A 23,845-nucleotide genomic window follows, 5' to 3' on the forward strand; every position below is an offset into this window, starting at 1 on the left:
AGAGTGATAAAATGCAAATGTAGAAGGCCTGGTACAAAGATCATTCATACTGTGTAACTGTATTTTTTACAGGAAAAGCATCATTATCCTAATTAAACTGATCCATTTTGAGGTGTGTGTGTGCATGTGCACATAGACATACCATCTGAATGCCTTAAATGTGTATATATATATTTATATGTGTATATATTTCTATGTATATGTATTATACATGTATATACACTTTTATATCCATTAAATGCATTCAGAGTGTGAGTGTTCTTTCTCTGCAGAGAGACTTAATGCAAAGAGTCAATACACCGTGACTGTAGTCGTTCCCATTTTGCAAACTAGATAAATTATTCACTGAAAGGGATCAGCCAGCTCCGGCAAAGCCAGGATTTACACCGGCAAAGCGCTTTTGATCTACGGATTGTACGAAAGACACAGCACAAAAGATGGCTGCGTTGCATCGGACCGAAGAGCATTATTACAGGATGAAGGAAGGAAGCAAAAATAGACTTGACACACAAGTATTGCAGAAAGTTTCTAAAGTGGGAATTTGAATTCTCTGCAGCCAGCTCTGGGTGTGCTGCTGGGTGTGTTACCCGATCCGGTCCCCGCTCCCCGGCAGGCTGGGGACCCTCGGCGCTGGGCTCCTCCCCAGCTGCCCTGCCGCCAGCATGAGAGACACAGGGAGAGAAATAGAAATCACTTGGAAGGGAGCTAGCGAAAAAATAAAGGCTCAGAAAATGGAGCTGCAGTAAGTTGCTGGAAGGTAAAGCTGTGTTCATTTGTTATTGGTCGGTTGCTTTTTTTTTACGAGAGCCAGCCTGCCACTTAATTTGTTGAGCTTTGAAGTACGTTTTGCAGCAGGGAGAAGGAGATTCGTGGAGATGGCGTCACTTTATAAAAGTTTCCAGATTTTACTGAGCTTCTTGTTTGTTTTCTTTTTTTTTAAGGGGGGAGGGGGGCGTGTTGTACTATTCGTAATGCAAGTGGGCGATGTGGCTGAGATCTAAATATACGCCTGTGAAAACAGAACCCCTGAGATAGCGACACCGATAGCAGAGGCTATTGTTAACTTTGGGGATTCCAATTAAATCCTGCAATGTGAAATATTTATTTAATTACTGGATAGAGAGCAGGAATTCTCTCTGACTACACTAATGGAGTCAGAATAATGCAGTACAGGAGAGTTTTTTCTCCTACCCTTCCCCACCCCCCCAATCTAAATAGCTATAGGCAAGCACAGGCTAGAATATGAACACTAAATGACAAAAATTTTCAGCTTTGTTTTAGGAGTTATATTTCAGTCGGGTAAGCAAACGATATTGCATGTATTTTTCCGTATCTTCAGCTCAATCCAAACATAACATTCCAAAGGATAAAATCTGTTACAAAATAAAACCGACTTCGTGACAGCTGAACTTCTACGCAGAGTCTAAAAAATATCTAAAAGCGCCTCGAGAATCCTAAATGTCATTCCCAAGATGTGGTGAATTGTAATTAGGGTTGTGAACTATTTTAGTGACAGTGCCTTACATGAGGCCCATCTAAGCAGCTGGAGCATTTAGGAACTTTTTATTTTTTTCTTTACTGTGTGACATATGAAGGTGTTTAGACAGTAACAATAACCCTAATTTATTTCAGATTTGCAAAAATGTAACCAAAATTGAAAACGTGTTGTTTGCCTTTTGATTTTCCTTCCTGTATTTCCCTTTAAAACATATGTCATAGTGCAGTGCTTAACCGTGGAAGAAAACTTATCAACAATAAAATAGTGAATGAAAAATAGTATTTTTTTTAATGAGGAAAAATCTATTTTGTAATTTTCTCATCTTACTGGCTTCTCAAAAAAGTTTTAATTTTTGTTTTAGAAAATTATCCACTTCCCTGTTCTCCTAACAAAAAGCAAAGAAAGGAAAATAAAATTTCTGTGGAAATTTTGTGAAGAGAAGCAAATAGCTTGTAACATGCTGTCCAAAACCTGCATGACACTATGCCCAAAAGCACTTTAATTTTATAATAGACATTGTTATGCTTGTCTATGCAGATCTTGATACTGCAGAGGAAATTGTTAAACCCAACTATTTGGTCATGAGTGTGTAGAAAAAAGTTGTGTCCCTAAGTGTGCCACGAAATTTAAATACAAGTTGTAAAGGCCCAGCGTCCTGTAACTTGGGGACTTTGGCAGAAATACAGCCAGAAGGAGAAAGTCAGGTCCTGTCGGTTCCTACCTGAGAAAGCTTGAGTACTCTGCATTGCCATCGCTAATTGTTTTGTGTTGTGAAATCCTGAGGTGATAAAACTGCTGTTAGAAAGTTGGCTTGTGAGTAATTAAGTGTAGGTCTAGCTATTAAAACCTGATTTGTTACTCATAGGCTACACTCATCTGCTGCGTCTTCTCTCAAGATAAACTCAGTGTCCTTTTCACTGGTCTAAGCCAAAAGTATCTGCATAATGAATGGAGAGAGATTTTAGCAATAGGTATTGTTTGGATGTATATAGTGGGATGAATTCTCTTTATTGTGATAGGTACAATTATTGTATTAGATCACTTTGATTCAGACTGTTCCCTTTTCCTTTCCTTTTTTTTATTTCCAGAGGAAATGCTGGAGGATATGTGCCTTTCTTCATTTAAAGTTTAAAATACTGATATTACTCACAACCAAAAGTTTCATGTTTTTTTTTTAAATTTCTGTTTCAGAGTGTTTGTTATATTCAAGCTTCTCCATAGAGTGGGTGTAACCAGGAGAAGAATTTGGCCCATGATGCGAGCTAAATTTTCAGTGCTTCCACTATTTAGAGCTCTGTTGCGCTAAAAATAGTTTTCCTGTGGTTTTGGCCATGGAGCCACAAATACAAGTTTTCAGTGCACAGTTATTGTGGATGTTGGTCCCAACTATTGCTACAAGAAATGGAATTCCAGCTCATAACTGTGTCAACAGATGATTATGTTGAGTGTGAGGCTGCATGTTAGATCTCCTCGCTGTCGCAGAGCGAGAATGCGTCCCACCCAAACACCAGTCCCTTCCAAAAGGGACCGTGCTCAGAAGGCAGCGCTTGGGCTGGGGAGTGAAGAGCTCTAGGAAAAACTGGGTCTGTGCAGGCGATAACGTCGAAGAATACACCCAGGAGGCTCCACGTTTGGCTCGCGGTGTGGGACATAAAACAAGTGGTAGGGAAGCGAGTAAATCTTTAGGAAGAAAAGAAGACGCAGTTTTGTTCATGGCTAATTTTGAGCCGTTTTCATAAAGGAAAAATCTCATAGTAACCGCGTGGTTATGGTATGTAGAAGGAGGTTAACGGTGATGTTAGATTCGTTTGTACTACCTTTTCTATCCCACTTCTGTGGCCCAACCTCTCTGTTGTTCACAGGTATTTGGTCTGGTTGTTGCAGACAGCTTTTAGGAGGCAGGGGCCATCTTTCTTCTGAGCTTAGCAGCGGGTGTCAGACTCCACAAAGTGTTCTTACAATGTGAGGTCATGTTCTGGAAATAGTTGAAAATCATTGATTTAGAAGAATAAGAGTACTACACGTTTCTGTACAGCTGATGCAACGGTGAGGGCAAGCTGGGGGATGGTCTAGAAAAATAGCAACACTGGAGGAATATTCAAAGGAATCGTGCCATTTAAAATTCTTTTCTTTATCATTTCCTCTGTGAGAGCAGTGTATTACTTTGTGTTAATCAGCTGGGACATTTTTTCCATTCCTCCGGGAAGGTTTCCACCCCCTGTTCCAAGAGCAGATCCAATTTAGCAGTACTCTGCCCTGACCAGACTCTAGCCACAGGTGTCAATGGAAGATGTGGACTTTGCGACAGTTCTCAGGCAAAGGCTTCTTCTATTCATTACTTCTTATATGTCTTACTCTTCCTGCAGGGTCCTTCTTCCCTTCTTAGGATCTGGCTTTTTTTTATGTTTTTCAGACATTTATTTCTTGAATAGTGTGTTCAATTTTTCACCTTTAGCTGACTCTCAGATCTGTCAAACTGGATATTTCACCCCCAATATATTCACATTTTTATTCTGTAGAGTGTGAAAAGGCACCGTTGAGCTGAACTTACAAAACCTTTACATTATGTCTTTGTTTCTAACATCTCCACAGATGTGCCAGTATTCAGTTACGTGTCTCATCTCATTTATTCTTCCAGTCTAGGAAGAACAGCTTGCAGCTTTAAACTTGCTGGGAAGTTTACCTTTGGCTTGCCTTTCCCTCCCCTGGTCTACAATTTCATGTTAACGTCTTATATCTGTAGCTTCAGGAAACAAGACTAATTCTTCCCTCCCTTTCTCTGTACTGCTCTGTGAGTTGAGTCATGCAAGGTACCCAGAAGTGTGGCTGTAACAATAACAGGGTACATAATTTATTCTCCTAGAATTCAAAGGTTGTGAGCCAGCTTCACAGGAGGCTGCACCACCAAAGGCCTTGTAGATAAACATTTTTAATGTGTTTCCTCCAGACACTAAACTATTTTTTTCTTCATTTTCTTACATACGTGATGCAGTGTACACGACGTTTGTGTAGCCTTCGCATTGTGAGGCAGCCACTCGACCATCTCTCGGGCTCGTTCTCAGCGTGCTGTAAATTGCGGGGTTATTTAAGAGGACCAAATGGCCAGAGCGAATGCCACCTCCCTTTCCACTTGCTGAACTCTGCTCAAACATAACACTGTTTTTCTGCCTCAAAAATATACGTAAAGGTATGTATAGTATGTTAGCCCCTCCTTAGCCTTTCCCACCCTGAAACTTTTCAAACAGGGATGGCATGTTCCTTTCTTCACTGCCAAAAAAAAAAAAAAATTCCTTTCTCAGCATTTCCCCCCTTCCCCCATTTCTTCTCAGCTGACAGCTGTGAGAGTGGAACTTTCTTGAGCTATCCTATCCATTTCCCCCAATTCTGTTTTTAAGCTAGATTTGGTTTAAATATCCAAGCCATCTTTCACACTACAGGAATTTTTTAACACAGTTATAAAGTGGCTTTGCAAATGTTTAATGTGGGTAGAGACATGGTAACTGTTTATATATATATATTTTTTTTTTTTTTTTAAACAACATTCTCCCCTCTCCCCTCAGCAATTTAGAAAGTTGGTAGGGAATTAAACTGAACAATGCCATCATTTTAGAAGTCACAGGAAGGCTAAAGTTTCATAATAAACCAACTTTTTTCAAGACTATTTCCTTATAATTCAAACGATCTATTTGTTTTTTCAAACTATTCATTTCTAACCAAACAAAAATCTCATTAGGGGCTCATATTCAACATAGGGAGAGAAAAATCAAAATAATGTAATTTAAGATAGTTGTTGAACCTCATGGTTGCTTCTCAACCATGCAAGGCCTGATACAAACCGGTGGTAGTTTTTCTGTTGATTGTTTTGTACTTTGATCAGACTGTAGGGTTATAGCTAGCTCCAGCACAAACACCCACAGTAGCTTTGGTTTCTGAGAAGGCAGTTTTCTGTCTTTGTTGCCATTAGACTGTGCGCAAAGGAATGCAAGACAGGTACTTGTACTTTAGTTGACTTTACAAGGCAGGACCAAAAATATGAGCGTGTGCAGTTGTGTCTGCAGAATCTGAACACACAATTAATAATTAAAACATTCAGGGAAGTAGAAGGTTAGCTAGTCATTTTTCCTTGGATTATCACAGCTGCATGTCTGTGTGTTGGAAAATCTAGGTTTGCCAATGCTAGAAGAGGACTGATGGTTCCATGAGTTGTGAAATTAATTAATTCGTGAAATCACATGATTTCTGGAAACTGTGTCCAGGATGCCTGGAGTCTCCTTGCTGCAAGCTTTTTATTGAACTTGATATGTTATTGGAGTGGAGCCTCTGGAGCGTGCCACTAGAGTTCAGTGATGGAATCCGGTACGAAGTAGACAGTGGTGAAAGTGGTGTTAATTTTATGGTGACCTTAAGGGTACACAGACTTGAATCATCAGATAGCCAATGCTATTTCCTTTGTCCTTCGCTCTGTCCCATTGACTAGAAGGAGATAACTTGGCTTTAGACATTTGGGTTTTGCCCATTAAATATTAGTCTGTGACAAAACGGCAAAAAAAAAGATGAAAACTATTTTTCAGTCAGTAGTTCATATTCATTATTACCATACTCCAAAACAGTCTGTATATTGTGCTTCAGAATCACTGCTTTCTGAGGAGTGGTGTGCTGCAAGCAGATCTGACTTGCCTGTGGGTTTAAATTGAGAACGTCTTGGAAAACTTGGTTTTGAAAAACTTAGTTTTCCTTGTCCTCTCCCATACACTTGCAGGCACACCTTCAGCCTTCCTCATCACTGGAACTCTAAAACCTCTGCAGGAGGAAGAACACCGGAGCTCCGTGTTGTAGCTTCATCTGACAGTCTACAACTGTTTTGTAACTTCTCAATAAGAGAACATTTTGTTTCGCAGAGACACGATGGCTGGCACATGAACAACACCTAAAATGCCTGCTGCCAATTTGTTGTTTGTTACTTGGTTTATTAATTAAGTTACACAAAAGATTTGGAAAAAGACCAACAGGTTTTTTTTTTGTCCCATATTTTGGACTGCCTGGCCAAAGCAGAACAATTGCTGGTGCAGAGATACATAGGAGTCCCTAAAGGTTAGCTCTGTGCTGAGACTAAATTACACCAAAGCCTTGCTCCTTCACCGCTGTCATGAACTTTAGTAGAGATATCCCGTGGGGCTATTAACTGACCTCTGTGTGGATCTGATCAGAGTGAACTGGTGCTAAAATCTTCTGTTTACATCAAATATAATCAAGAGCCACGTAGTATCGAATCAGAAGAAAAGTTCTTCAAAGCTCAAATATATTTGAAATTGAAACTTCCAGTTTGGCTCACGGGATATTTTTCCCTGTTTCTACAAACTTTACATTGCTTTTTCTTCTTTTTTTCCCCTTAATTTACACAAATAAAACATGGGGTTTCATGTGGTTTCTTTTTAGCTTAATTATATGTTTGCATATATACATATATATGTATATATAAAAATCACTTTTCATTACATTTGCTTGTTTCTAATATTTTTTTTCAAAAGGAATTTGTTTGATAGCACGATTCAGTTGGCATGCCAGATGCAATTGGTATGCCAGATTTTTAGCTGCTGCAAGATGGTGTAGTTACATGTTCTACAACAGAGATACAAATTTGCATACAAATGATGATTTTGCCTTGTATATCTGTTCCTACACATTTTTTTTTGCCAGAGGAAGAAACTGCTCTGTAGGAATTTCAGTAGTGGATCAGACTAGGATTCAGTTTAGTTCAGCAGTGGGTTTGAAACAGGCTCCAATCAGTCTCCTCAGAGGAAGGCAGCCTTTGGGTTATGAAGTAATCTTCCTGTAGGAGAAGTTTCCTCTTAAAATCACTTTGTAGGCTGAAGTGTGAAATACTTTCCCCTAATTGTGGATGTTCCTGCTGCCCATATAAAGCTAAATTTCTCAATGCTATCAGAGTTTGGGCCTCAACAGTACTTTGTGGCCAGCAGTTCCACCTGCTCGCAGCTCAGCCTTCCTCGCGTTGCTCTAAGGTATCTCATCCTTTGTAAGGGAAACAAGATTTTGCCAGTCCTTCCCTACGATGAGACCTTCGAATGGACGATTGATTTTCATTATCAACGGAAGCAAGCATTCTTCAGATCTAGTGGAAACATAGGTGGAGTTCCAAAAGTCAGTTGTGTGTTGAAGGCAGTTTTAAAAATGAAAACATTCTGACATCAAGTCAGGGCGTGGAACCCAATTCTTCTTTAATTTACCCTCGTATCAATCAATTTACCAGGTTAAAAATGATAAGAAATGAACAATTATGCCTGCAGCATGCTTAATCAAGGTCAGGCGTTGTTGTGGCCTGTTGGAAGTGGCTTTGGCCTGGTACCTCTCTGAAATTTTCTTCTGTACTGTTCAAAAAATAGCTTTGAGGAAACAGTGGTCATTTCCATTTCACGCGATGGAGACAATTATGCAGAAAGTAGGAGTTTATCCCATACTGCCCTTATATACAGTATGAAAATCCTCATGCTCACAGTCCTTTCTAGAGACACTCCTAACACTGCTAACACGTTTTCTTGAAGCTTTACCATGTGGTTTTAGTAACCAGCCACCCGAAGGACGTCAGCTGTACCTCAGCGCCGTGGTTAAACCCCAGCCGGAGCCGCACAACAAACCCCAAGCACAGGGGCTGAGGCCGGTGGGTCACTACCAGCCACCAGGCCACTACGGGCCGCCGGGACGGTCGCACACAGCACCGGGAGGGCCGGATCTGCGCCCCAGCAGCGTGGCCTCGGCCCGTGGGCAGCCGTCAGGGCCCTGCGCAGGCCGCGGCGCTCCTCGTGAGGGGATCGCTGTGGGGCGGCGCTCAGCTTGAGGCAACTTTTTTCATCCCTCCGTCGTGGGGTAAATGATTTTTTTTGCCAACACCCCCGAACACCTCGCTTTTTTATTTATTCCCCTGCTTTTGGCGGTTTGTCTCCCTGCAGGCCCTTCCGACACGGCCCCTCAACCCGCCCGGCCCTTCCCGCTCCGGCCGCTTCCTCCCGGCGGCAGCGCGCATGCGCGGCGGCGCGCAGGATCCCGCCCGCGCGCTGCCCCGCCCCGCTCCGCCCCTCGCGCACATCCGGGTCCCGGCGCTGGCCCCGCCGGCGCCGCCGCGCCGCTGTCCCCTCCGCGGGCTCCCAATAAAGTTTTGTTGCGAGCGGGCGGGCAGCCGCGGCCCAGCCGGTGCCTCCAGCCTCACGGACAGCCGACCCGTGCCGCCGCCGCCGTGGGGAGGCCGCCTCGCTCCGTGCCCGGTGGGTCGGGGCGGCCCGGGGGGGGATTGGGGGTTGGGGAGGGAGCGGCGGCTCCTCGGCGGCGTCGGGGCGCTGCGGTTCGGGTTCCCGGGGCGTGTGTGTGTGGGGAAACGGGCCTTTTTGGAAACTTAGAGGGGCAGAGGCCTCCCCCGGCCGCGCGGGCCCGGCGGTGACAGGATTTGGGGCGTCCCGGGCCGGGTGGGGGGGCGGGCGGGCCGCGGGATGGGGGGGGGGGGGGCGGTGATCGGCGTGTGGAGGAGGAAGGAGCAGCCCCGGGAGGGAAAGGGGAGCGCGGGATCGCGCTGCTGGGCTGTTAAAACACGCTTCGTGCTGATAAAAATAAGTCCGTGCACGTAACTGTAGGAGCAAACTGTTGCAATGCTAATAAGAGGCTCGGTGGTTTTTGTTTCTTTTTTTTTTTTTTTTTTTTTTTTCCTTAAGACGAGGAACTCCGCTCTTAGCCGGAGTCAGGCCCGACCGACCGGGAGGGGAGACTCACAAATCCACATGTTTCAAACCCGTCGGTAAAGAGGCGCTTTCCCGCGGAGTCGATGTTAGGGCACACACACTTGTCCACCTTGGCCTTTCTTGCGTGCATCCAGTCCTGACAGCTGCCTGACAACAGATGGACCGCTTAAGTGATTTAGAATGGCAATTTTTGTTTTCTGCGGGTTGTAAACTTAATAGAGGAAATATGGGCTTGTGGTTAAAAGCACAAGACTGGAAATCAAGTGATCTGTGCGCGGTTCCAGTTGTGTAGTTTTTGATGTGACTTTGAGCTAATTACATGAAGATATTTCTCAGTAAAATGAGGTAGGGAGGAACTGTTTCAGCAGTGGTTGTTGAATATGTTATTGGAGAGGCTCAGTAATAGTTGTTGAATCTTTTGGTGGAATCTGTAGGGATTTAGAGATTTTACTTGGTGAATGGCTTGGGCTCTCTGCTTTAGCAAAACCTCCAGAGAATAACTAAAAATTTACATCAGCCTGTAAGTTTCTTGTCACAGAAAATTAGATTGTCAGTATGTGATGGTTTTAGATGAAATCTCTTGCTGGTTTTCATTCCTTTCTTAATTTTAGATAATTTATTTTCCATGGGTGGCTTTAAAATACTGAAAACTGAAATGAGCATTGTTCATTGCGTATCTCAGTTACACAAGTTCTGCACAGAATATCCTTCTGATATTCAGAATATCCTTCTGGTGTTCTGAGGAATCACAGAATTTGATTGAAGAGATGGGGGGAGAAAAAGGTGCAAACACACTATTGCAGTCATGTGCCTATGCTCATCAAAAGCTGTAATACTTTATGAAGTTGGCAGCTGGTGGTAGTGGAAGTTAATAGAAGCAGCAAATAACTTAATTGAAGATGTTTCATAATTGGTGTGTTGTAACTTTTGAGAGTGCCCTGTCTGTGTAGGGTGCTGTTGGATTTAATGTCTTAATCCCTACCGTTTGATAGTGGTTTACTCTTACCTCTGATATTAAAATTTTGTTCACTTGGCCTTGAAATTGCTGCTAAGTGCTTAATGACACTTATTTTTGCAAAACAAAACCAAACCCAACAAACCATGTGCTTATTGGGATACCTGCCTTTTGTTAAACCTTTCTTTTCCTTTCAAATGTGGAGAAAATACACTTGAGGGAGGAATTTTCTTTTTTTTCTAAAGAAAACTTTCCTAGTGGAAGCCCAGGATGGACAGTCATGATGGGGATGAGGAAAGGAAAAGGAGGAAGAGAGGCTTCCTCTGCATTTCTTGATGATAAAAGATGACAACAAAAGGTTGTGGTGCTGTGATGCTGCATACGGCTGTGGTGGGTGTTTTTTGTTTGAGGTTTGGAGTTTTAACCTCTGATGGAACCTGCAGTAACAATAACGGCGCGCTGTACTACCTGGTTCTTGTTATGAAGTCAAATTTTTAATCTTGCAACTTGACTGGGTGATCTTCCGTGCAGAGTTTTCATGATGATAGAATGTTACCTGGACTGGGGGCAATTCTGTCTCTCAAGATGGGGAGCTCTATTAAGCAACTTTTTTGGTTTATTGGAATGATCTTTGCAAATTATGTTGGGATCTTTAATATTCCAGAGGACACTTTTAATTTCAGAAAAATGTCCTCTGTATTTTCTTTATAGTTCTCTAAGGAAAACTCTAAGAACCCTTTTGTTGTTCTTGTCTGAATTACATACCTGCAGAAGTACTGCTGTGGCAATTCTATGCAAGTCCCTATACCTTCCTTCCCTGCCAGTTAAGTTGGGGTCTTTTTGATTAAAATGCAAGTTTCTTCTAACGTCTATGATAATTTGCTGAAATTAATTTTAACGGATTCATGTTTCTTCTTTAAAGATCTTTAAATTACTTTTTCAGTATCAACAGGTAAGGAGCTCATGCTCAGAATTAAAAGATTTTGTTCTTGTGTGAGCTGAGAACACCTTAGATAGTTCATGGCTAACATTGATAACTCATTAAAAGCAAGTTGAACAGCAGTTTAAGGCTTCTGCAGTTATCATTAGTCACAGTGGAAGTTCCTGCACTGTTTTCTGGAAGCCTTTTTAGCCGTGTTCCTGTGACCACGTAGAGAAGTTTGGCTGGCACTCCAGCGTGCTTGACCAGTGCGGCTTGGCAAGGTGCAGACCGCCGCCTGCCAAGTCTGCATCCCTACTGACCTACCACCAAGGTTGGGCCTGCCAGGACTGTCATCCTTGACAGAGGATCTTTGTCAGAATCGCTGCTACTGATCCACCAGCTATGAGGTAGTGTCTCTGAATTCTGGGTCAGTGGATGTCACAAACTGACAAATTTAGAATACTTTGCCATTCATTCATTCTGTGCAAGGGGGAATAAAAAAAAGCTCGCTGAATTACTATTGTCAGTGTTCCCTCCAAATCCTGTAGCTTTTGTGAACTTGTCACAGTCTTAATGCAATTCAGTTGGAGTGGAAGTGTATACACACACATATACATCTTTATTTTTCTCCTCTTTTAAAGCTTTATGAAAGCGTACAGTCCCTTCTTTCAGGTTATGCTTTTTGTTGCCAATTCACATTTTTAGTGGCAGTATTTAGGATCTTACTCTTTACTGAAGGCCTTGCATATGGGCATCTGCGTTTTTGGAAGGCTTTGTCCAGCTTGTTAACTTTTTAACATACTTTAGGGTTTGTGAAAACTATAAGATACCCTTTATTTTCCCATTTTTTTTCACTTCAGGTGTAGTACTGAGGTCAGTCCTAGTCACCCACTTGCTTGTCCATGTTCGCCAACGTGCCGATGGAGGTGTAGGCTTTTGTTTTCATGTTTAGTGATGCTCTTACATGTAATTTTAATTAAGAAATGGATGTGAACTTGTAGTTATCTGCTGTGGTTAGAGTAAATCTTAAATAACCTTAAAAACATGAGGCGGTTTCAGGGCTGACTTTCAGATGTGCTGACTACTGTTGATGATGACATCTTTCAACATAATGCTTCTGTTGGAAAGTGCCAGTTAGCTGGAGTAGAAGTGTGAGAAAATGCATGGTTCTGACAAAACACTTAAGGCAGAGAGATTTTGATTCTAGGATGGAATTTGTAGTTTTTAAGAACTTCTACAGAAGCTAATTGCTCAGTAATTAGAGTGGTTGCAGAGACCAGGGCCATGTGAGGGTTGGATTTTTGTTTTCTAAGTGGATGCCTTAAGGAACAGATAATAACTTTTTTAGGCTTGGGAAGTTTTTGGGTTTTCTCCTTCCCTCTCTCCTCCCCTATATCACAGTTAAACTCAAGTTTTGCCATGATGCAGAACAAATTCAAAACTTTCTGTTCTTTGGTTACGCTTTTTCTGGGGTTTTCTTGGCACCAGTTGGAAGTGAGGGTGCTTTTGAAATGCAGTGGAGCTCGGTGTTAGTGAACTCTTTCAGACTGGACCTCGTTTGTGGTATAAATCAGTATCACTTGTATTTTTTTTAACAGTAATTTTTGATAAGAGTTTTAAGAAGAAACAGAAGCATCACTTTGCTATCTGAGCTGTATGGCTTTTATGATTCCACTTCCATGTACGTTGTATTACTTGCTGCTCGTGCTTGGCCTCAGAGTTTTTGTTAGGTTTCTTTTAAGAGAGTGGTAGTTAAACACTTCTCAGCTGACAGAGTTAAATGCTTCAGCTTTTTTTCTTAAGCTGTGTTAGATGATGTACAGATGTGGAAATTAAAAGAACAAGTATTGTGTGAGAAAGCCATGTCTGAAGTTGTCAATGCATTTTTTTGTTTGGAGATCAGTCACGGTTAGTAAAATTTTTGAAGATACCAGACAATTCTTTTCTGCTCTTGTTTACGTGTATTATTAGTTAGAACATATTGCCTTACAAGGCATGTTTGAAGCAAAGAAATCTAGTGCTAGTATAAAAGTATTTATCATAGGTTTTGGTCAACTGGATGTGCATTTGGATATGCAAGCCTGGTTCTGATGAAAATACCACAAGTTGCTTTTTGATATAGTTTATAAAGTCTCCTTTCATATTTTACTTACCCTTAAGGGGAGGAGGGGGGAAGAACATGAGTTACATCAAGGATGCTATTCTTCATGGCTAAGATGTTGCACAGGATAGTTGAAGAAAAATCTTTTCTGTTGAGAGGCTCTGTCAATGGTATGGAATACGTAGGCCCTTCAAGTTTTAGCCAGGCTTTTTAACCACTGTGTAACCTTTATTCTTGATGTGTGTGGAAAAACTGTGGAGCTAACATTTCTTCTCTGTTTGTCCTCAAGAAAAGGCTCTAATACTCCCATTGCATGGGACTGTGTGCTGGGCTGCAATGCCAGATGTAGACTTGGGAAAATGATAATAAAACCCAAGCACAATCCTGAGCAATTCCTGTCAGGATTTATAAGAAAATAAAGACCTTAATAAAACCGGGTGAAAGTGATGTGCATGGTTGTACTTTTAGATAGTTTTAAAGAAAATATTGATAACTGAATATAGCATAATATGCTGTAATATACCGTAATTAAGTTTCTGAGGTTTCTGTATGAATGTGTTAATGTGTGTGTGGAGTCAAAATACTTGAGCATTTCTAAGGTTGAAGGGGCAGTAAAGCTAAGCACGAGAGCTGAGTGCAAAACCCAGTTTTAACGGCAAATCTGCAGCAGCTCTAATGAACTACCGATTGTGTAGCTAGTTATAAGTGGTGGTTTGTTTATGTTATGAAATTGAGTCTCAAAGCAGCTTCTAATCATGAGCAGTGAAGTTCCTTATTTCAGATTGGGTATGCTACAGGAAGCTTTCTTAATTTGCAAACAAGTAAATTAGGCAGGAAGAGAATAGCACTTGTACATGTGCGATACAAGCTTAGTATTGGCAGCAGGAGAGGATGAGGACCGTGTAGCTCTTACCTGTTTTATGCTTATGCTTGTGAAAAGCATCATTCATTGCCACGCTGCTTGGGGTGATGGGTTGCTTGGTTAATGGTACTTTAGAGTTGGCACGTGGGAAATTAGTTTGGAAGCAATGGCAGAACATGTTACCTCTCATTAAAATAAACACATTGTATGCAATTTTATATTGATCTGTTTTGCTGTGAGTCTTGCTCAGGCCCTTTTGGCCAGAAGAAGATTCCATGATAGTGAATCGAATTAATGAAGAAGATTCCATGATAGTGAATGGAATTAATCTACTGAACTTGCCAGTTTAATATAGGAGGCTAAGAAACTCTCAGAAGAGGAACTAAAAGGTAGTTGAGTTGCTTAGTATTTGTGACAGTAGATGAGAGGCATTCCATTTCTCCCATCTTCACAACTGAAATGTGATTTGGAAGTTCTGCTGTTAGCCAACTTTGTTTATATCTAGCTGGCTTGAGGTATTAAGAAGGGGTTCAAACAATGGACCTGTTCACACAACTAGTTTCCTTCCATTTGCTGTAGTCGTTAACAAGAACTTTAAATGTATAAATAATGCATGCCCCAAAGTCTAATTTTGATAGAGCGATTCCTTCCTTTTATACTCAGCCGTTAAAAGCCCCCTCATGCTACCCCATGCAATGTATTACACTCCCTCTCTAAAGAGTGTTTGTAACTGGTTTTTTAAATGTAATAACATGTTTTTCAGCTGATGTTCTCTTGTAGCTCAGCTGAAAAGTTATTTAATAAAAGAAGGTAATGCTTAGTAGACCCTCTGCCTCTTAAGGAAATTTAAGAAAGCTTTTTTCCCCATGAAAGTTGTTACGAGCTTCGTCTAGAGGTGCAACAATACAAGTAATTTGTGCAACACTGAATGAAAATGTGACTCCTTAAAGCATTTGGTTTTGTGCTCAAATCTTAGTGACACGCTGTTGTACGGCAATCACAGCTCATAACATGCACTTTTAAAGCCTCGGAAGAAATTGATTGCAAATATAGATGATCTGGTGAAGCTGTTCTAAGCAGATGTCGTGATTACTTAGAAACCTTTCAAAAATTAGATGCTGAAATTACATCAAATGCAAGTAAATGTTCTAAATGTGGTTTATGCTGCTGATTCAGAAGTTTTAAAACCTTATGAGTTGTAGTTTCTACATAAATACCTGAACCTACTGCTTTGTGACCTTAAATGGCTTCAGAGAAGGAAACAATCTACAAATAATTCATGAAGCTGTGCAATTCTATCTTGTTTTCTTAAGAAAAAGCTGTAAACCTTCAGTATATTTGCCTTCCAAAATGAACTTCCGAAAGGCCTCTAATGAGATAAATTCAGTGTCATTTGTACTTCTCATAGTCTATTAGTAGCTTGTTGCAGGGTTTCTTTTTTGCCCTTGCTTTTCTTGAACAGGTAAAAGTATGCTTCAGCAGAAGAATCTTGAAAGCCTCATGGGTGGCCAGAATGGATTTACAGTAAATGCTGTTAAAGTTTCCAACTTCAACAGTCTCGTTTTTCAGTGGTTATAGTACAAGCATGGATGTGGAAACTTTTTCTGAAGAAGTTGAAACAGTGTTGATCAATTCTGTTACAGTGCTTCTGGAATACTTGTACTAGTAGGTTTTGCTTTTGTTGATAGGTTTCAGACTAATGTAAAGCTCTTAGAGTTAATTATGTTACTCCAAGCAGATTATTTCTAAAATCCTAGTTTATAGGACAGAGTAATTTATCAAAATTCTCTTGACGCTTGCCCTACAAGTACTAGTTCCTGCAAAGCATGATTTTAGTAGAACTGTTCCAATTTTCTTTGCTTTTAGTTAGCTTGTTTATTCCATGAGCATACTTGTGGGTAAATGATGTTGAAATGATATACAACCAGTAAAATTTCATTCCTAGTTGATGCATGTTACTGTTGTGTTAAAAATAGTAAAAAAAAAAAAATCATAAAATTATACATGATCATAGAATAGAATCCTAGATCTGTACATTTGATTGCTTAATATAGATGGGGCAGCTGTAATGGAATAGATCAGGGTGGCAACAGTCAAGAGGTGTTTCTTAAAATCTTGTTTGAGCACAATTTAACTATAGAAATTTCTAGTGTGTCTTCTGCCTTGATGATGCTTAAGGTTCTTTGAAAGCATAGCTGAGAAACAAAAATAGAGCTTTTTTTTTATTGTCTTCTTTCTGGTCTGACATTCTAGGTGGGTTCATTTCCTTTTTTAGTGGTGTGAGCAATTGCTGGTATCTTACAGCTATTGAATGTACGCGAGGCTTGGAAGTAAGTTAATTGTGACTATAAACAGCTTTTACTTTTTAGAACAGTAAACTTTTATCCTCAGTAAAAGAATAAATATAGTCTGTGTTCTTGGCCAAGTTTATCTCCCTTTATGTATTTCCTGTTACTTTGAAGGGTGCAAAGGTTCTCATATGTGTAATAGTTCCAGGGAACTAAATTATACTTAGAGTGCAGACATGTCCTTATTTCGGAAGAAATAAGGTGATACATGATGGTAGGAGTTTTTTCTTTTTTTAATACCCTCTTCTGAGGACTTACTGAAGCAGTGGGAGACTTCTCTTAATTTCTTTTTTTCCATTTTGTTTTTTATGAGAGCCTAGGAAGAAAGACCTTCAAACAGTTTTTCTGTTTGTTTTGCTTTTCCCAGTTTTTTCCATATTATTGAAACAAAGCTGAATAATCAAAGCAGTACCAATGGGATTAAGCTACTGTGTGGAATAAATGGATTTTTTTCCTGTAAAGGGTTTTTATAAGTTTTTTAACTTATACTTTTCATTGTAGCCAAGTGTCCCTGGGTTTGTTCCCTGCTTTCCTCACCTTCCACCTCCCTAGTAGAAAATCTAGGATGATTACATGTGGGACATTATAAATGCTTTGTCTGGGGATGTTTGCTGTATCTTTGGCTGATGATGCTTAATACAAGGTTCTGTTATAGGGAAGTACCCGTCCCTGTGTCTGAGTGAGCTTGTAAATGTGCCGAGACACTTAGAAAAGCCTTATCAGATGACTTTTAGTTAATCAAAGATGGGAGGAAAAAAGATCCCTTTGATTAAAGGTAGCAGTCTAAGAGAACCAGCACAGAGGAACTTAAATCTTGCTTTCCCCCTCACACACACACCTTTTTCTCTTATGTGCAGATTTGGTGTCTCGGGATATATTAGGTGTTCTAATTCGCCATGGTTTATCAAAAGTTGAGAGACAATGTTGTTTGGCAGTCTCTGTAGCAAGAAAGGAAGCATCTTTTGTTATTGACATCCTTTCTCTTAGCTCTGCTCTTGCTTTTTGCCAGCTGCTCATTGTCTATACTTGCTTATTTAGTATTCACAAGGGATTTTACAAGTTCTTATCAGTTCGTTGCCACAGCACATCATTTCCTCTTGTCATCATTACTCCTTAAATTGGTGGGGGGAGGATTTGCATTAGAGCTGGTGAGTGGTAGAAAACACCACCATTCATGAGCGCTGAGATGCAGTGGTGTTCTGCTCCTCTCCTTTCTGTGGCAGCTTGTAGTAAAGGTCACATTTCTAGTACTTAGTCTGCCATGCCTTTTCCCCCCCTCTTTTTCTGGGGAGAAGAAAACAATTTTTTTTTTTTTGTCAAAGGCTAAAAATATCCAGTCCTTCAAATATTCTTAAAAGATAGAAGGAAGTGCAGCATAAAAATAGCCACAGCTGAAAAGGTTGGCCACCTTTCTCAGTGGCTGGGGAAGGGCTGGTTTGGGGTTTTTTTATTGGGGTTTTCTTTTAATTGTTTTTGGTTCTCTTGGCTATCTACAGTTTATTCCTCACTTTTTTTAGTACTCTTCAAAAACAGGAGGTACCTAATTAGAGCTCAAGAACAAGCAGATGCTTTAATATTTTCTCCTTTTGGGAAATAAAGATCCATTTGAGAACCTGAGCACTGCTGTGCAGTACTGGCTGTGGAACTACTGGTTCCACCGTGCCACTTTCCTGTTTCTTCACAATGAGTTCAACTCTTCTGGCGAAGCACTGTGACGGGGATATATCAGTTTCAAAGCATATTCCCCAAGCCTGTCTTCTGAAGCAAAGTCATGGATTTAAGGAATATTGTTAACAGAAATCGTGCTGTCCCTTAACTGTCCTTTTTCCCCCACTAATCATTAATGCAAGAACTGGGGACTCATGATCATGTTTTACTTTATTTAGCTTTGAGGTGAGGTCCTGGTACTTCTGGGATTTTGTTTTGAAACAAAATCAGGTGCAGTGGCTAGGATTGAAAGGGGGATTCTTTTAATATCTGCCTTTTTGTTTTACCACATTCATTACTTGTTTACTAATTACTTGTTAACTTATCTTTTTAATAGAACTGAATTGGAGGAATCGATCATTATTTCTGATGTGAAGACTTCATCACTGACATCTATATGTTCGTTTGTCAGCCTCCAAGAAAAAATACAACTCATCAGTGGCAATAACTGCTTTTGGCATACACTGACATTTATTTGAAAAAGCAAATAAAACCAACAGACAGAACCCAACAAACCTTTTTGAAGACTTGTGTCAAATGACGTCAATGGCCAGTTTGTTCTCCTTTACTAGCCCAGCTGTAAAGCGTCTGTTGGGCTGGAAACAAGGAGATGAAGAGGAAAAATGGGCAGAAAAAGCTGTTGATGCTTTAGTAAAAAAGCTGAAAAAGAAAAAGGGTGCTATGGAAGAACTGGAGAAAGCCTTGAGCAGTCCAGGACAGCCCAGCAAGTGTGTTACTATCCCCCGCTCTTTAGATGGACGACTTCAGGTTTCTCACAGGAAAGGCCTTCCCCATGTAATTTACTGTCGTGTTTGGCGTTGGCCTGATCTACAAAGCCATCACGAGCTGAAGCCGTTGGATATTTGTGAATTTCCTTTTGGATCTAAACAGAAGGAAGTCTGCATCAATCCGTACCACTATAAGAGGGTGGAGAGCCCAGGTATGTTGGAACGTGGCTGTTAAAAACTGAACACAATCTCCAGGAACTGCTTACTGTTCACTCCCTCCTCCTCCTCCTTCAGTGCTGTATAACAAATTACATTTGGTGTGTGAGGGAGTTTGGAAGAGGAATGTTCAAAGTGTGTTTTCCTGGTGGGGTTTTGGGGAGTTGTGTTGTCCGTTCTGTACTAGCTGTTTTTGTTAAATCATGCTTTTCCCACAGATCTCTTAAGCCTGCTTAAAGTTAGTGGCAAAGTCCTCATTTGTAATGAAATAGAAAGCGGTGGTCAAAAGACTTCAGTTTCTTTGAGAGACTTGTTTAAAAACCTCAGTCCTTGCAAGGAGGTGGGTAACCTTCTTTCAGGGCCTTAATATTTCATCAGAGTAATATGAATTGAGATTTAAAAAAATAATTCTAGGATGTAGTCTTTCCCACTTGATTTCCCATTGGCAGGCAGCAGAGCTGGACAGAACTGAGCATGATGATCAGTCAGAGCAAGGTACATACCAAATTTGTGCCAGGCAGCAAGTCTGCTGTTAAGGCATGTTGCCATGGGAGAAGGTGAGGAGGATTGTGGCTATGAGTGCGAGAGATGAAGTACGTTGCTTTGGAAAGTACAGTGAAAAGTTGCTTCCATTGTTCCACAGTATCGTTGTAACCCTGCTGCAATTGACTGTAGTGCTTAAGTGTTCTACTGTAGCACTTGAATTCCAGACTCCAGCACTCCTGAATTTAAAACTCCAACTTAGTGATAGTTTTATATTATAGCACAGATTTTGCTTGTCTTCAGTGAAAAGGACCATATGTAACTATATATTTGGACTGTAGTAATATAGACTGTCTTTCCATTTTTACTGATTTATTAATGTACACTAAATCAGTACTTTGGTATGTGCCACATGTGGACTGGTGTTGTTTGTTTTTAAAAATGACTGCTTCCAGTTGCATGAAATATAAGTGTGGTTTTGCTCTGATTTTTGCAAGAGTAAAGTCTGAGTCTTTGTGAAGCATTATGTAAAAAAAAAAAAAAAGAGAGGAAGGGGTAAAGGCATGACAGATGAATTCCCTGCTCCTTTTTCACCCCAGCTAGTGCTGACACTTTCATAATGAGCAGGCTAGTTTATTATTTGTATCTCTTTCCTTCTGTCTCAGTTTTTAATTTATTTTTTTAATCTGTTTTTTGGTTTTTTTTCAGTTCTACCTCCAGTGTTAGTGCCTAGACATAGTGAATTCAATCCACAGCACAGTCTACTAGTTCAGTTCAGGAACCTAAGCCACAACGAACCACACATGCCACACAACGCGACATTTCCAGATTCTTTCCAGCAGCCCAACAGCACTCCGTTTTCCATTTCGCCGAACAGTCCCTATCCACCTTCTCCAGCCAGCAGCACTTACCCAAGCTCCCCAGCCAGCTCTGGACCATCGAGTCCGTTTCAGCTACCGGGTAAGCACAGCCTAAATGTCAACTTAATAAAAATAATTGAAATGTCACATGCTGTTGTGACTTACTACCTCTGGAATTTGTGATACTTGCAATAAATTGCTTTTCCATTTGCATTTTAGGGGGTTTTCTTCCTAGTCTTGTTGCTGATCAGAGTTAATTGTTATAGTTTTATTTTTCCAAATGTTTTTCTCATGGATACAATAGTGTGAGTTATTTTGCACAGCTTCAGTGTACGATAACTGATACATACTTTAGAAGAGTATCTAGCAATGAAAAGAAAGCAAATGTAAGAGGCTGAGCAAGAAGTTTACTGATATCTTTCTCTGAATAAAGACAGACATGGTATTTAACTGGAAAATAGCAAATTTTTGACAGGTGCTTAACCAATTTGGGTGAAAATAAGGAAAAAACAACAGTTGATGGGGCAAAGGAAAGAAGCTGTATTGAGTCTGTCTGGTTATTGGTGTGGTTTATAAAGCCAAGAAGTTAATAGATTAAAGAGTTTATTTTTCCAGTAGCTCAGTGGCCTCATCTTTGTTCTTTCTGGCTGCCAAGTGCCACAAAGAGAGTGTCCATTCAGTGTGGTATCCCTCTTGGATAAGTACTGTGATCCCTGGGATGGATGCATTAGTGGTATCTGGAGGGAATTTCTGAAATAGGGGATAATACTGTGTTGGTGCACTGACTCTGTGCTGAATGGAAGAATACAGAGATCCACATTTTTATAATGAACTCAGTCTACAGAAGCAGCAAAAAACCCCACCTTCATTATGCTATGGCAAATAAAGTTATTTCTTCTATTACTTCTTTCTTTTTAAACACGGAGAAGAGGGTAGGCAAGAAAGCTAATGTTTGTGTGAGAAAAAGTGGGAACTATAGTCATCTTGCCCAGCTGCAGGAGTGCAGTTATTAAGGAAAAAAAGGCAAAAAGAAAAAAGCACATCTGATTTTTTCTCAACTGTCCAGTCTTGTTATTAGTCCCAGAGATAAGAATCCAGTTATTGAAGGAGTTAACTGTAAAGGCATCTGGCTGGGTTGTCTTCACATTACTTTGAAAATGGGTCCAGATGTTTTAACATCTCTTGTTCAAGAGTATTTTTGTCTGTTTACAACTGTAGAATGAATAAATAAATATTCTAAATTGTTGAGGTTTATTCTGGTTTATTCTTACTTTCTCATGTTTGTAGCTGATACTCCACCTCCTGCATATATGCCCCCTGACGATCAAATGGGGCAGGATAATTCTCAGTCTATGGACACAAGCAATACAATGATCCCTCAAATCATGCCAAATATATCTACCCGAGGTAAGCTGTATACTGTGATGTAAAATTAACATAGTTTGACTTACAACTCATGGCCAAATTGAACGTATAACTCCAAATGGCAGAGTAAACCTTGTTGATGGTAAGTGGAAGCAGTCCTCCAAGGCAAACTGGGCCTGTAACAGAACGAATTGAGAAATAAAACTTGCCTTGCTTCTTTGCATTTCTTGCTTTTAAAGCCTCCAGTGCACAGTCTGGCTTACAACAAGTTGAAATTTTTTTCATTTCTCAGAATTAGTCTTTTCTGCTACCTTTGCCTGCTGTTGGAATTGTATATGCACTAAGGTTCTGAAAGTGAAGTCTCAAAATACCAATTATAACAAATTTTTTTAGAAGTGGGCAGAGGAATCATGTTTCACCTGATATCGCAGTCATTTATAATTTTTTGTGTAGTTTCTTTTGTTTAATATCAGGCTTAAAATATGAAAATAATTATAAAATCAGTGAACTAGATAAAATGTATGACAGTACAAATCATTAAGACCTTAATCAGGACAGTTCTTGCCCGTTATAGCTGTTGACTAAGTTTTTAGTTATCTGTTGATAGTTTGGAAGGCCTGCTTTACAATTTTGTATTCAGTATTTTAACACTTAATGTGAGCTGTTATTTCCATTTTGCTTATTTTCAGATGTTCAGCCTGTTGCCTATGAAGAACCCAAACACTGGTGTTCGATTGTGTATTACGAATTAAATAATCGCGTTGGGGAGGCCTTTCATGCATCTTCTACAAGTGTCTTAGTAGATGGGTTTACAGATCCCTCCAATAATAAAAACAGGTTCTGCTTAGGTTTGCTCTCAAATGTTAATCGCAACTCAACAATTGAGAACACTAGACGACATATTGGAAAAGGTAAGGTTTAGTTATGTTAAGCATGATTGAGAAGCCAAGTCCTTGGTTTTATTTCAATGTTTGTGTACTGCAACAATGATTATTCTCAGATAGGAATAGTAGAACTAATCTGTGGTATATTATCTACCTATCCAGTATTGGAAGACAACTTACTTAGGCATGGTTTAATTTTAATTAGTCTAGGAATTGCGTACCTTTTTCCTTGGCACTAATTTAAAAGATTAAATATTACCTCTTCCTTACCAAACTATAGTGTTATAGGGGCTTGTTTGTTATGGTTAATGATAGTCTCTATGTAGAATTTTGTGTTTCAGCACCAAGAAACATATTGCAGGACTTCTGATATTCTATGTTATATCTACTTCTTAAATCAAATTCTTCATACCACTTCACAGTATATCAAAGATTTTTTTTTTTAATTTTGTTGTTCATGCAAGGTATTATGCTGCTGTCTACGGTATGTTCAAATATCTTGCATGAGTTGGCAGCAGGACTTTGAAGTGCTAATGCAAAACTGCAAGGGCTCATTTGTCTGAGTGAATCCATGGGGTGTGTATGTGTGTGGGAGGGATTCCTGGAGACAGCAGGTTTTGCAAGATCTTCTAGTTTTCCCGTGCTGTTTGGCTGATAGCACATATAGATGCATGGTTTTCATCTTTGATGGAATGTGCTTGGATTATCTTAAAATGTAGTACTCCTTTTCTGAATATCTCCTTTTTGTAACTAAGTCCTGAAGACAGAACCCTGTTTCTATTGCACATATGTACAGGCATTTTTAACACCCAAGATCATTTGGTACAGCTGGTCTTGAGTTTTGTTTGATCAAAGTCACTGTTGCTTGTAATGTATCTTCAAGACCCATCCTGTCCCTTAAGTCTTTTAATTAGTAACTACTATAAATACAGCAAAAATTGCAGATAATCCAGAGACCACAAGTTATATTAATATCTGTTGAAAACTTGGCCCTGCAATGCTGTTGTCCGAGAAAATGTAATGTTATAAAGGGGAACAATTGATTTCTGGGGCGTGGGTGGTTTGACAGGTTCTTTTGTTTTGGCTTACCCCCTTTGATGGTACTGGCAGAGAAATGTTGCATGTCTGCCTGGGGTCAGAAATGTAACTAGGATCCAACAATGTGTTGTAG

At 40.1% G+C, this 23,845-nt stretch overlaps 1 protein-coding gene across 7 annotated transcripts in view; it reads left to right on the forward strand.

Moving 5' to 3' along the window:
• Positions 1–617: 617 nt before the first annotated feature.
• The window catches only part of SMAD5 (SMAD family member 5), a 29,884-nt gene continuing 6,656 nt past the window's right edge, over positions 618–23,845 (forward strand). The window contains exons 1-7 of one of the 7 annotated variants that reach the window (XM_074839086.1): positions 8,608–8,775; positions 9,217–15,748; positions 16,337–16,413; positions 18,476–19,078; positions 20,274–20,525; positions 21,713–21,832; positions 22,480–22,701. In XM_074839086.1, the coding sequence (XP_074695187.1) occupies positions 18,676–19,078; positions 20,274–20,525; positions 21,713–21,832; positions 22,480–22,701 (997 nt within the window). In that variant the 5' untranslated portion in view covers positions 8,608–8,775; positions 9,217–15,748; positions 16,337–16,413; positions 18,476–18,675. Of the gene's footprint in view, positions 758–8,607; positions 8,776–8,992; positions 15,749–15,779; positions 16,414–18,475; positions 19,079–20,273; positions 20,526–21,712; positions 21,833–22,479; positions 22,702–23,845 lie in introns of those variants that run through there. The other 6 variants (XM_074839087.1, XM_074839090.1, XM_074839085.1 and 3 more) reach the window with 6 other exon arrangements.

Source organism: Strix aluco, chromosome 13 (assembly GCF_031877795.1).
Source record: "Strix aluco isolate bStrAlu1 chromosome 13, bStrAlu1.hap1, whole genome shotgun sequence".
Classification (NCBI taxonomy): Eukaryota; Metazoa; Chordata; class Aves; order Strigiformes; family Strigidae; genus Strix; species Strix aluco.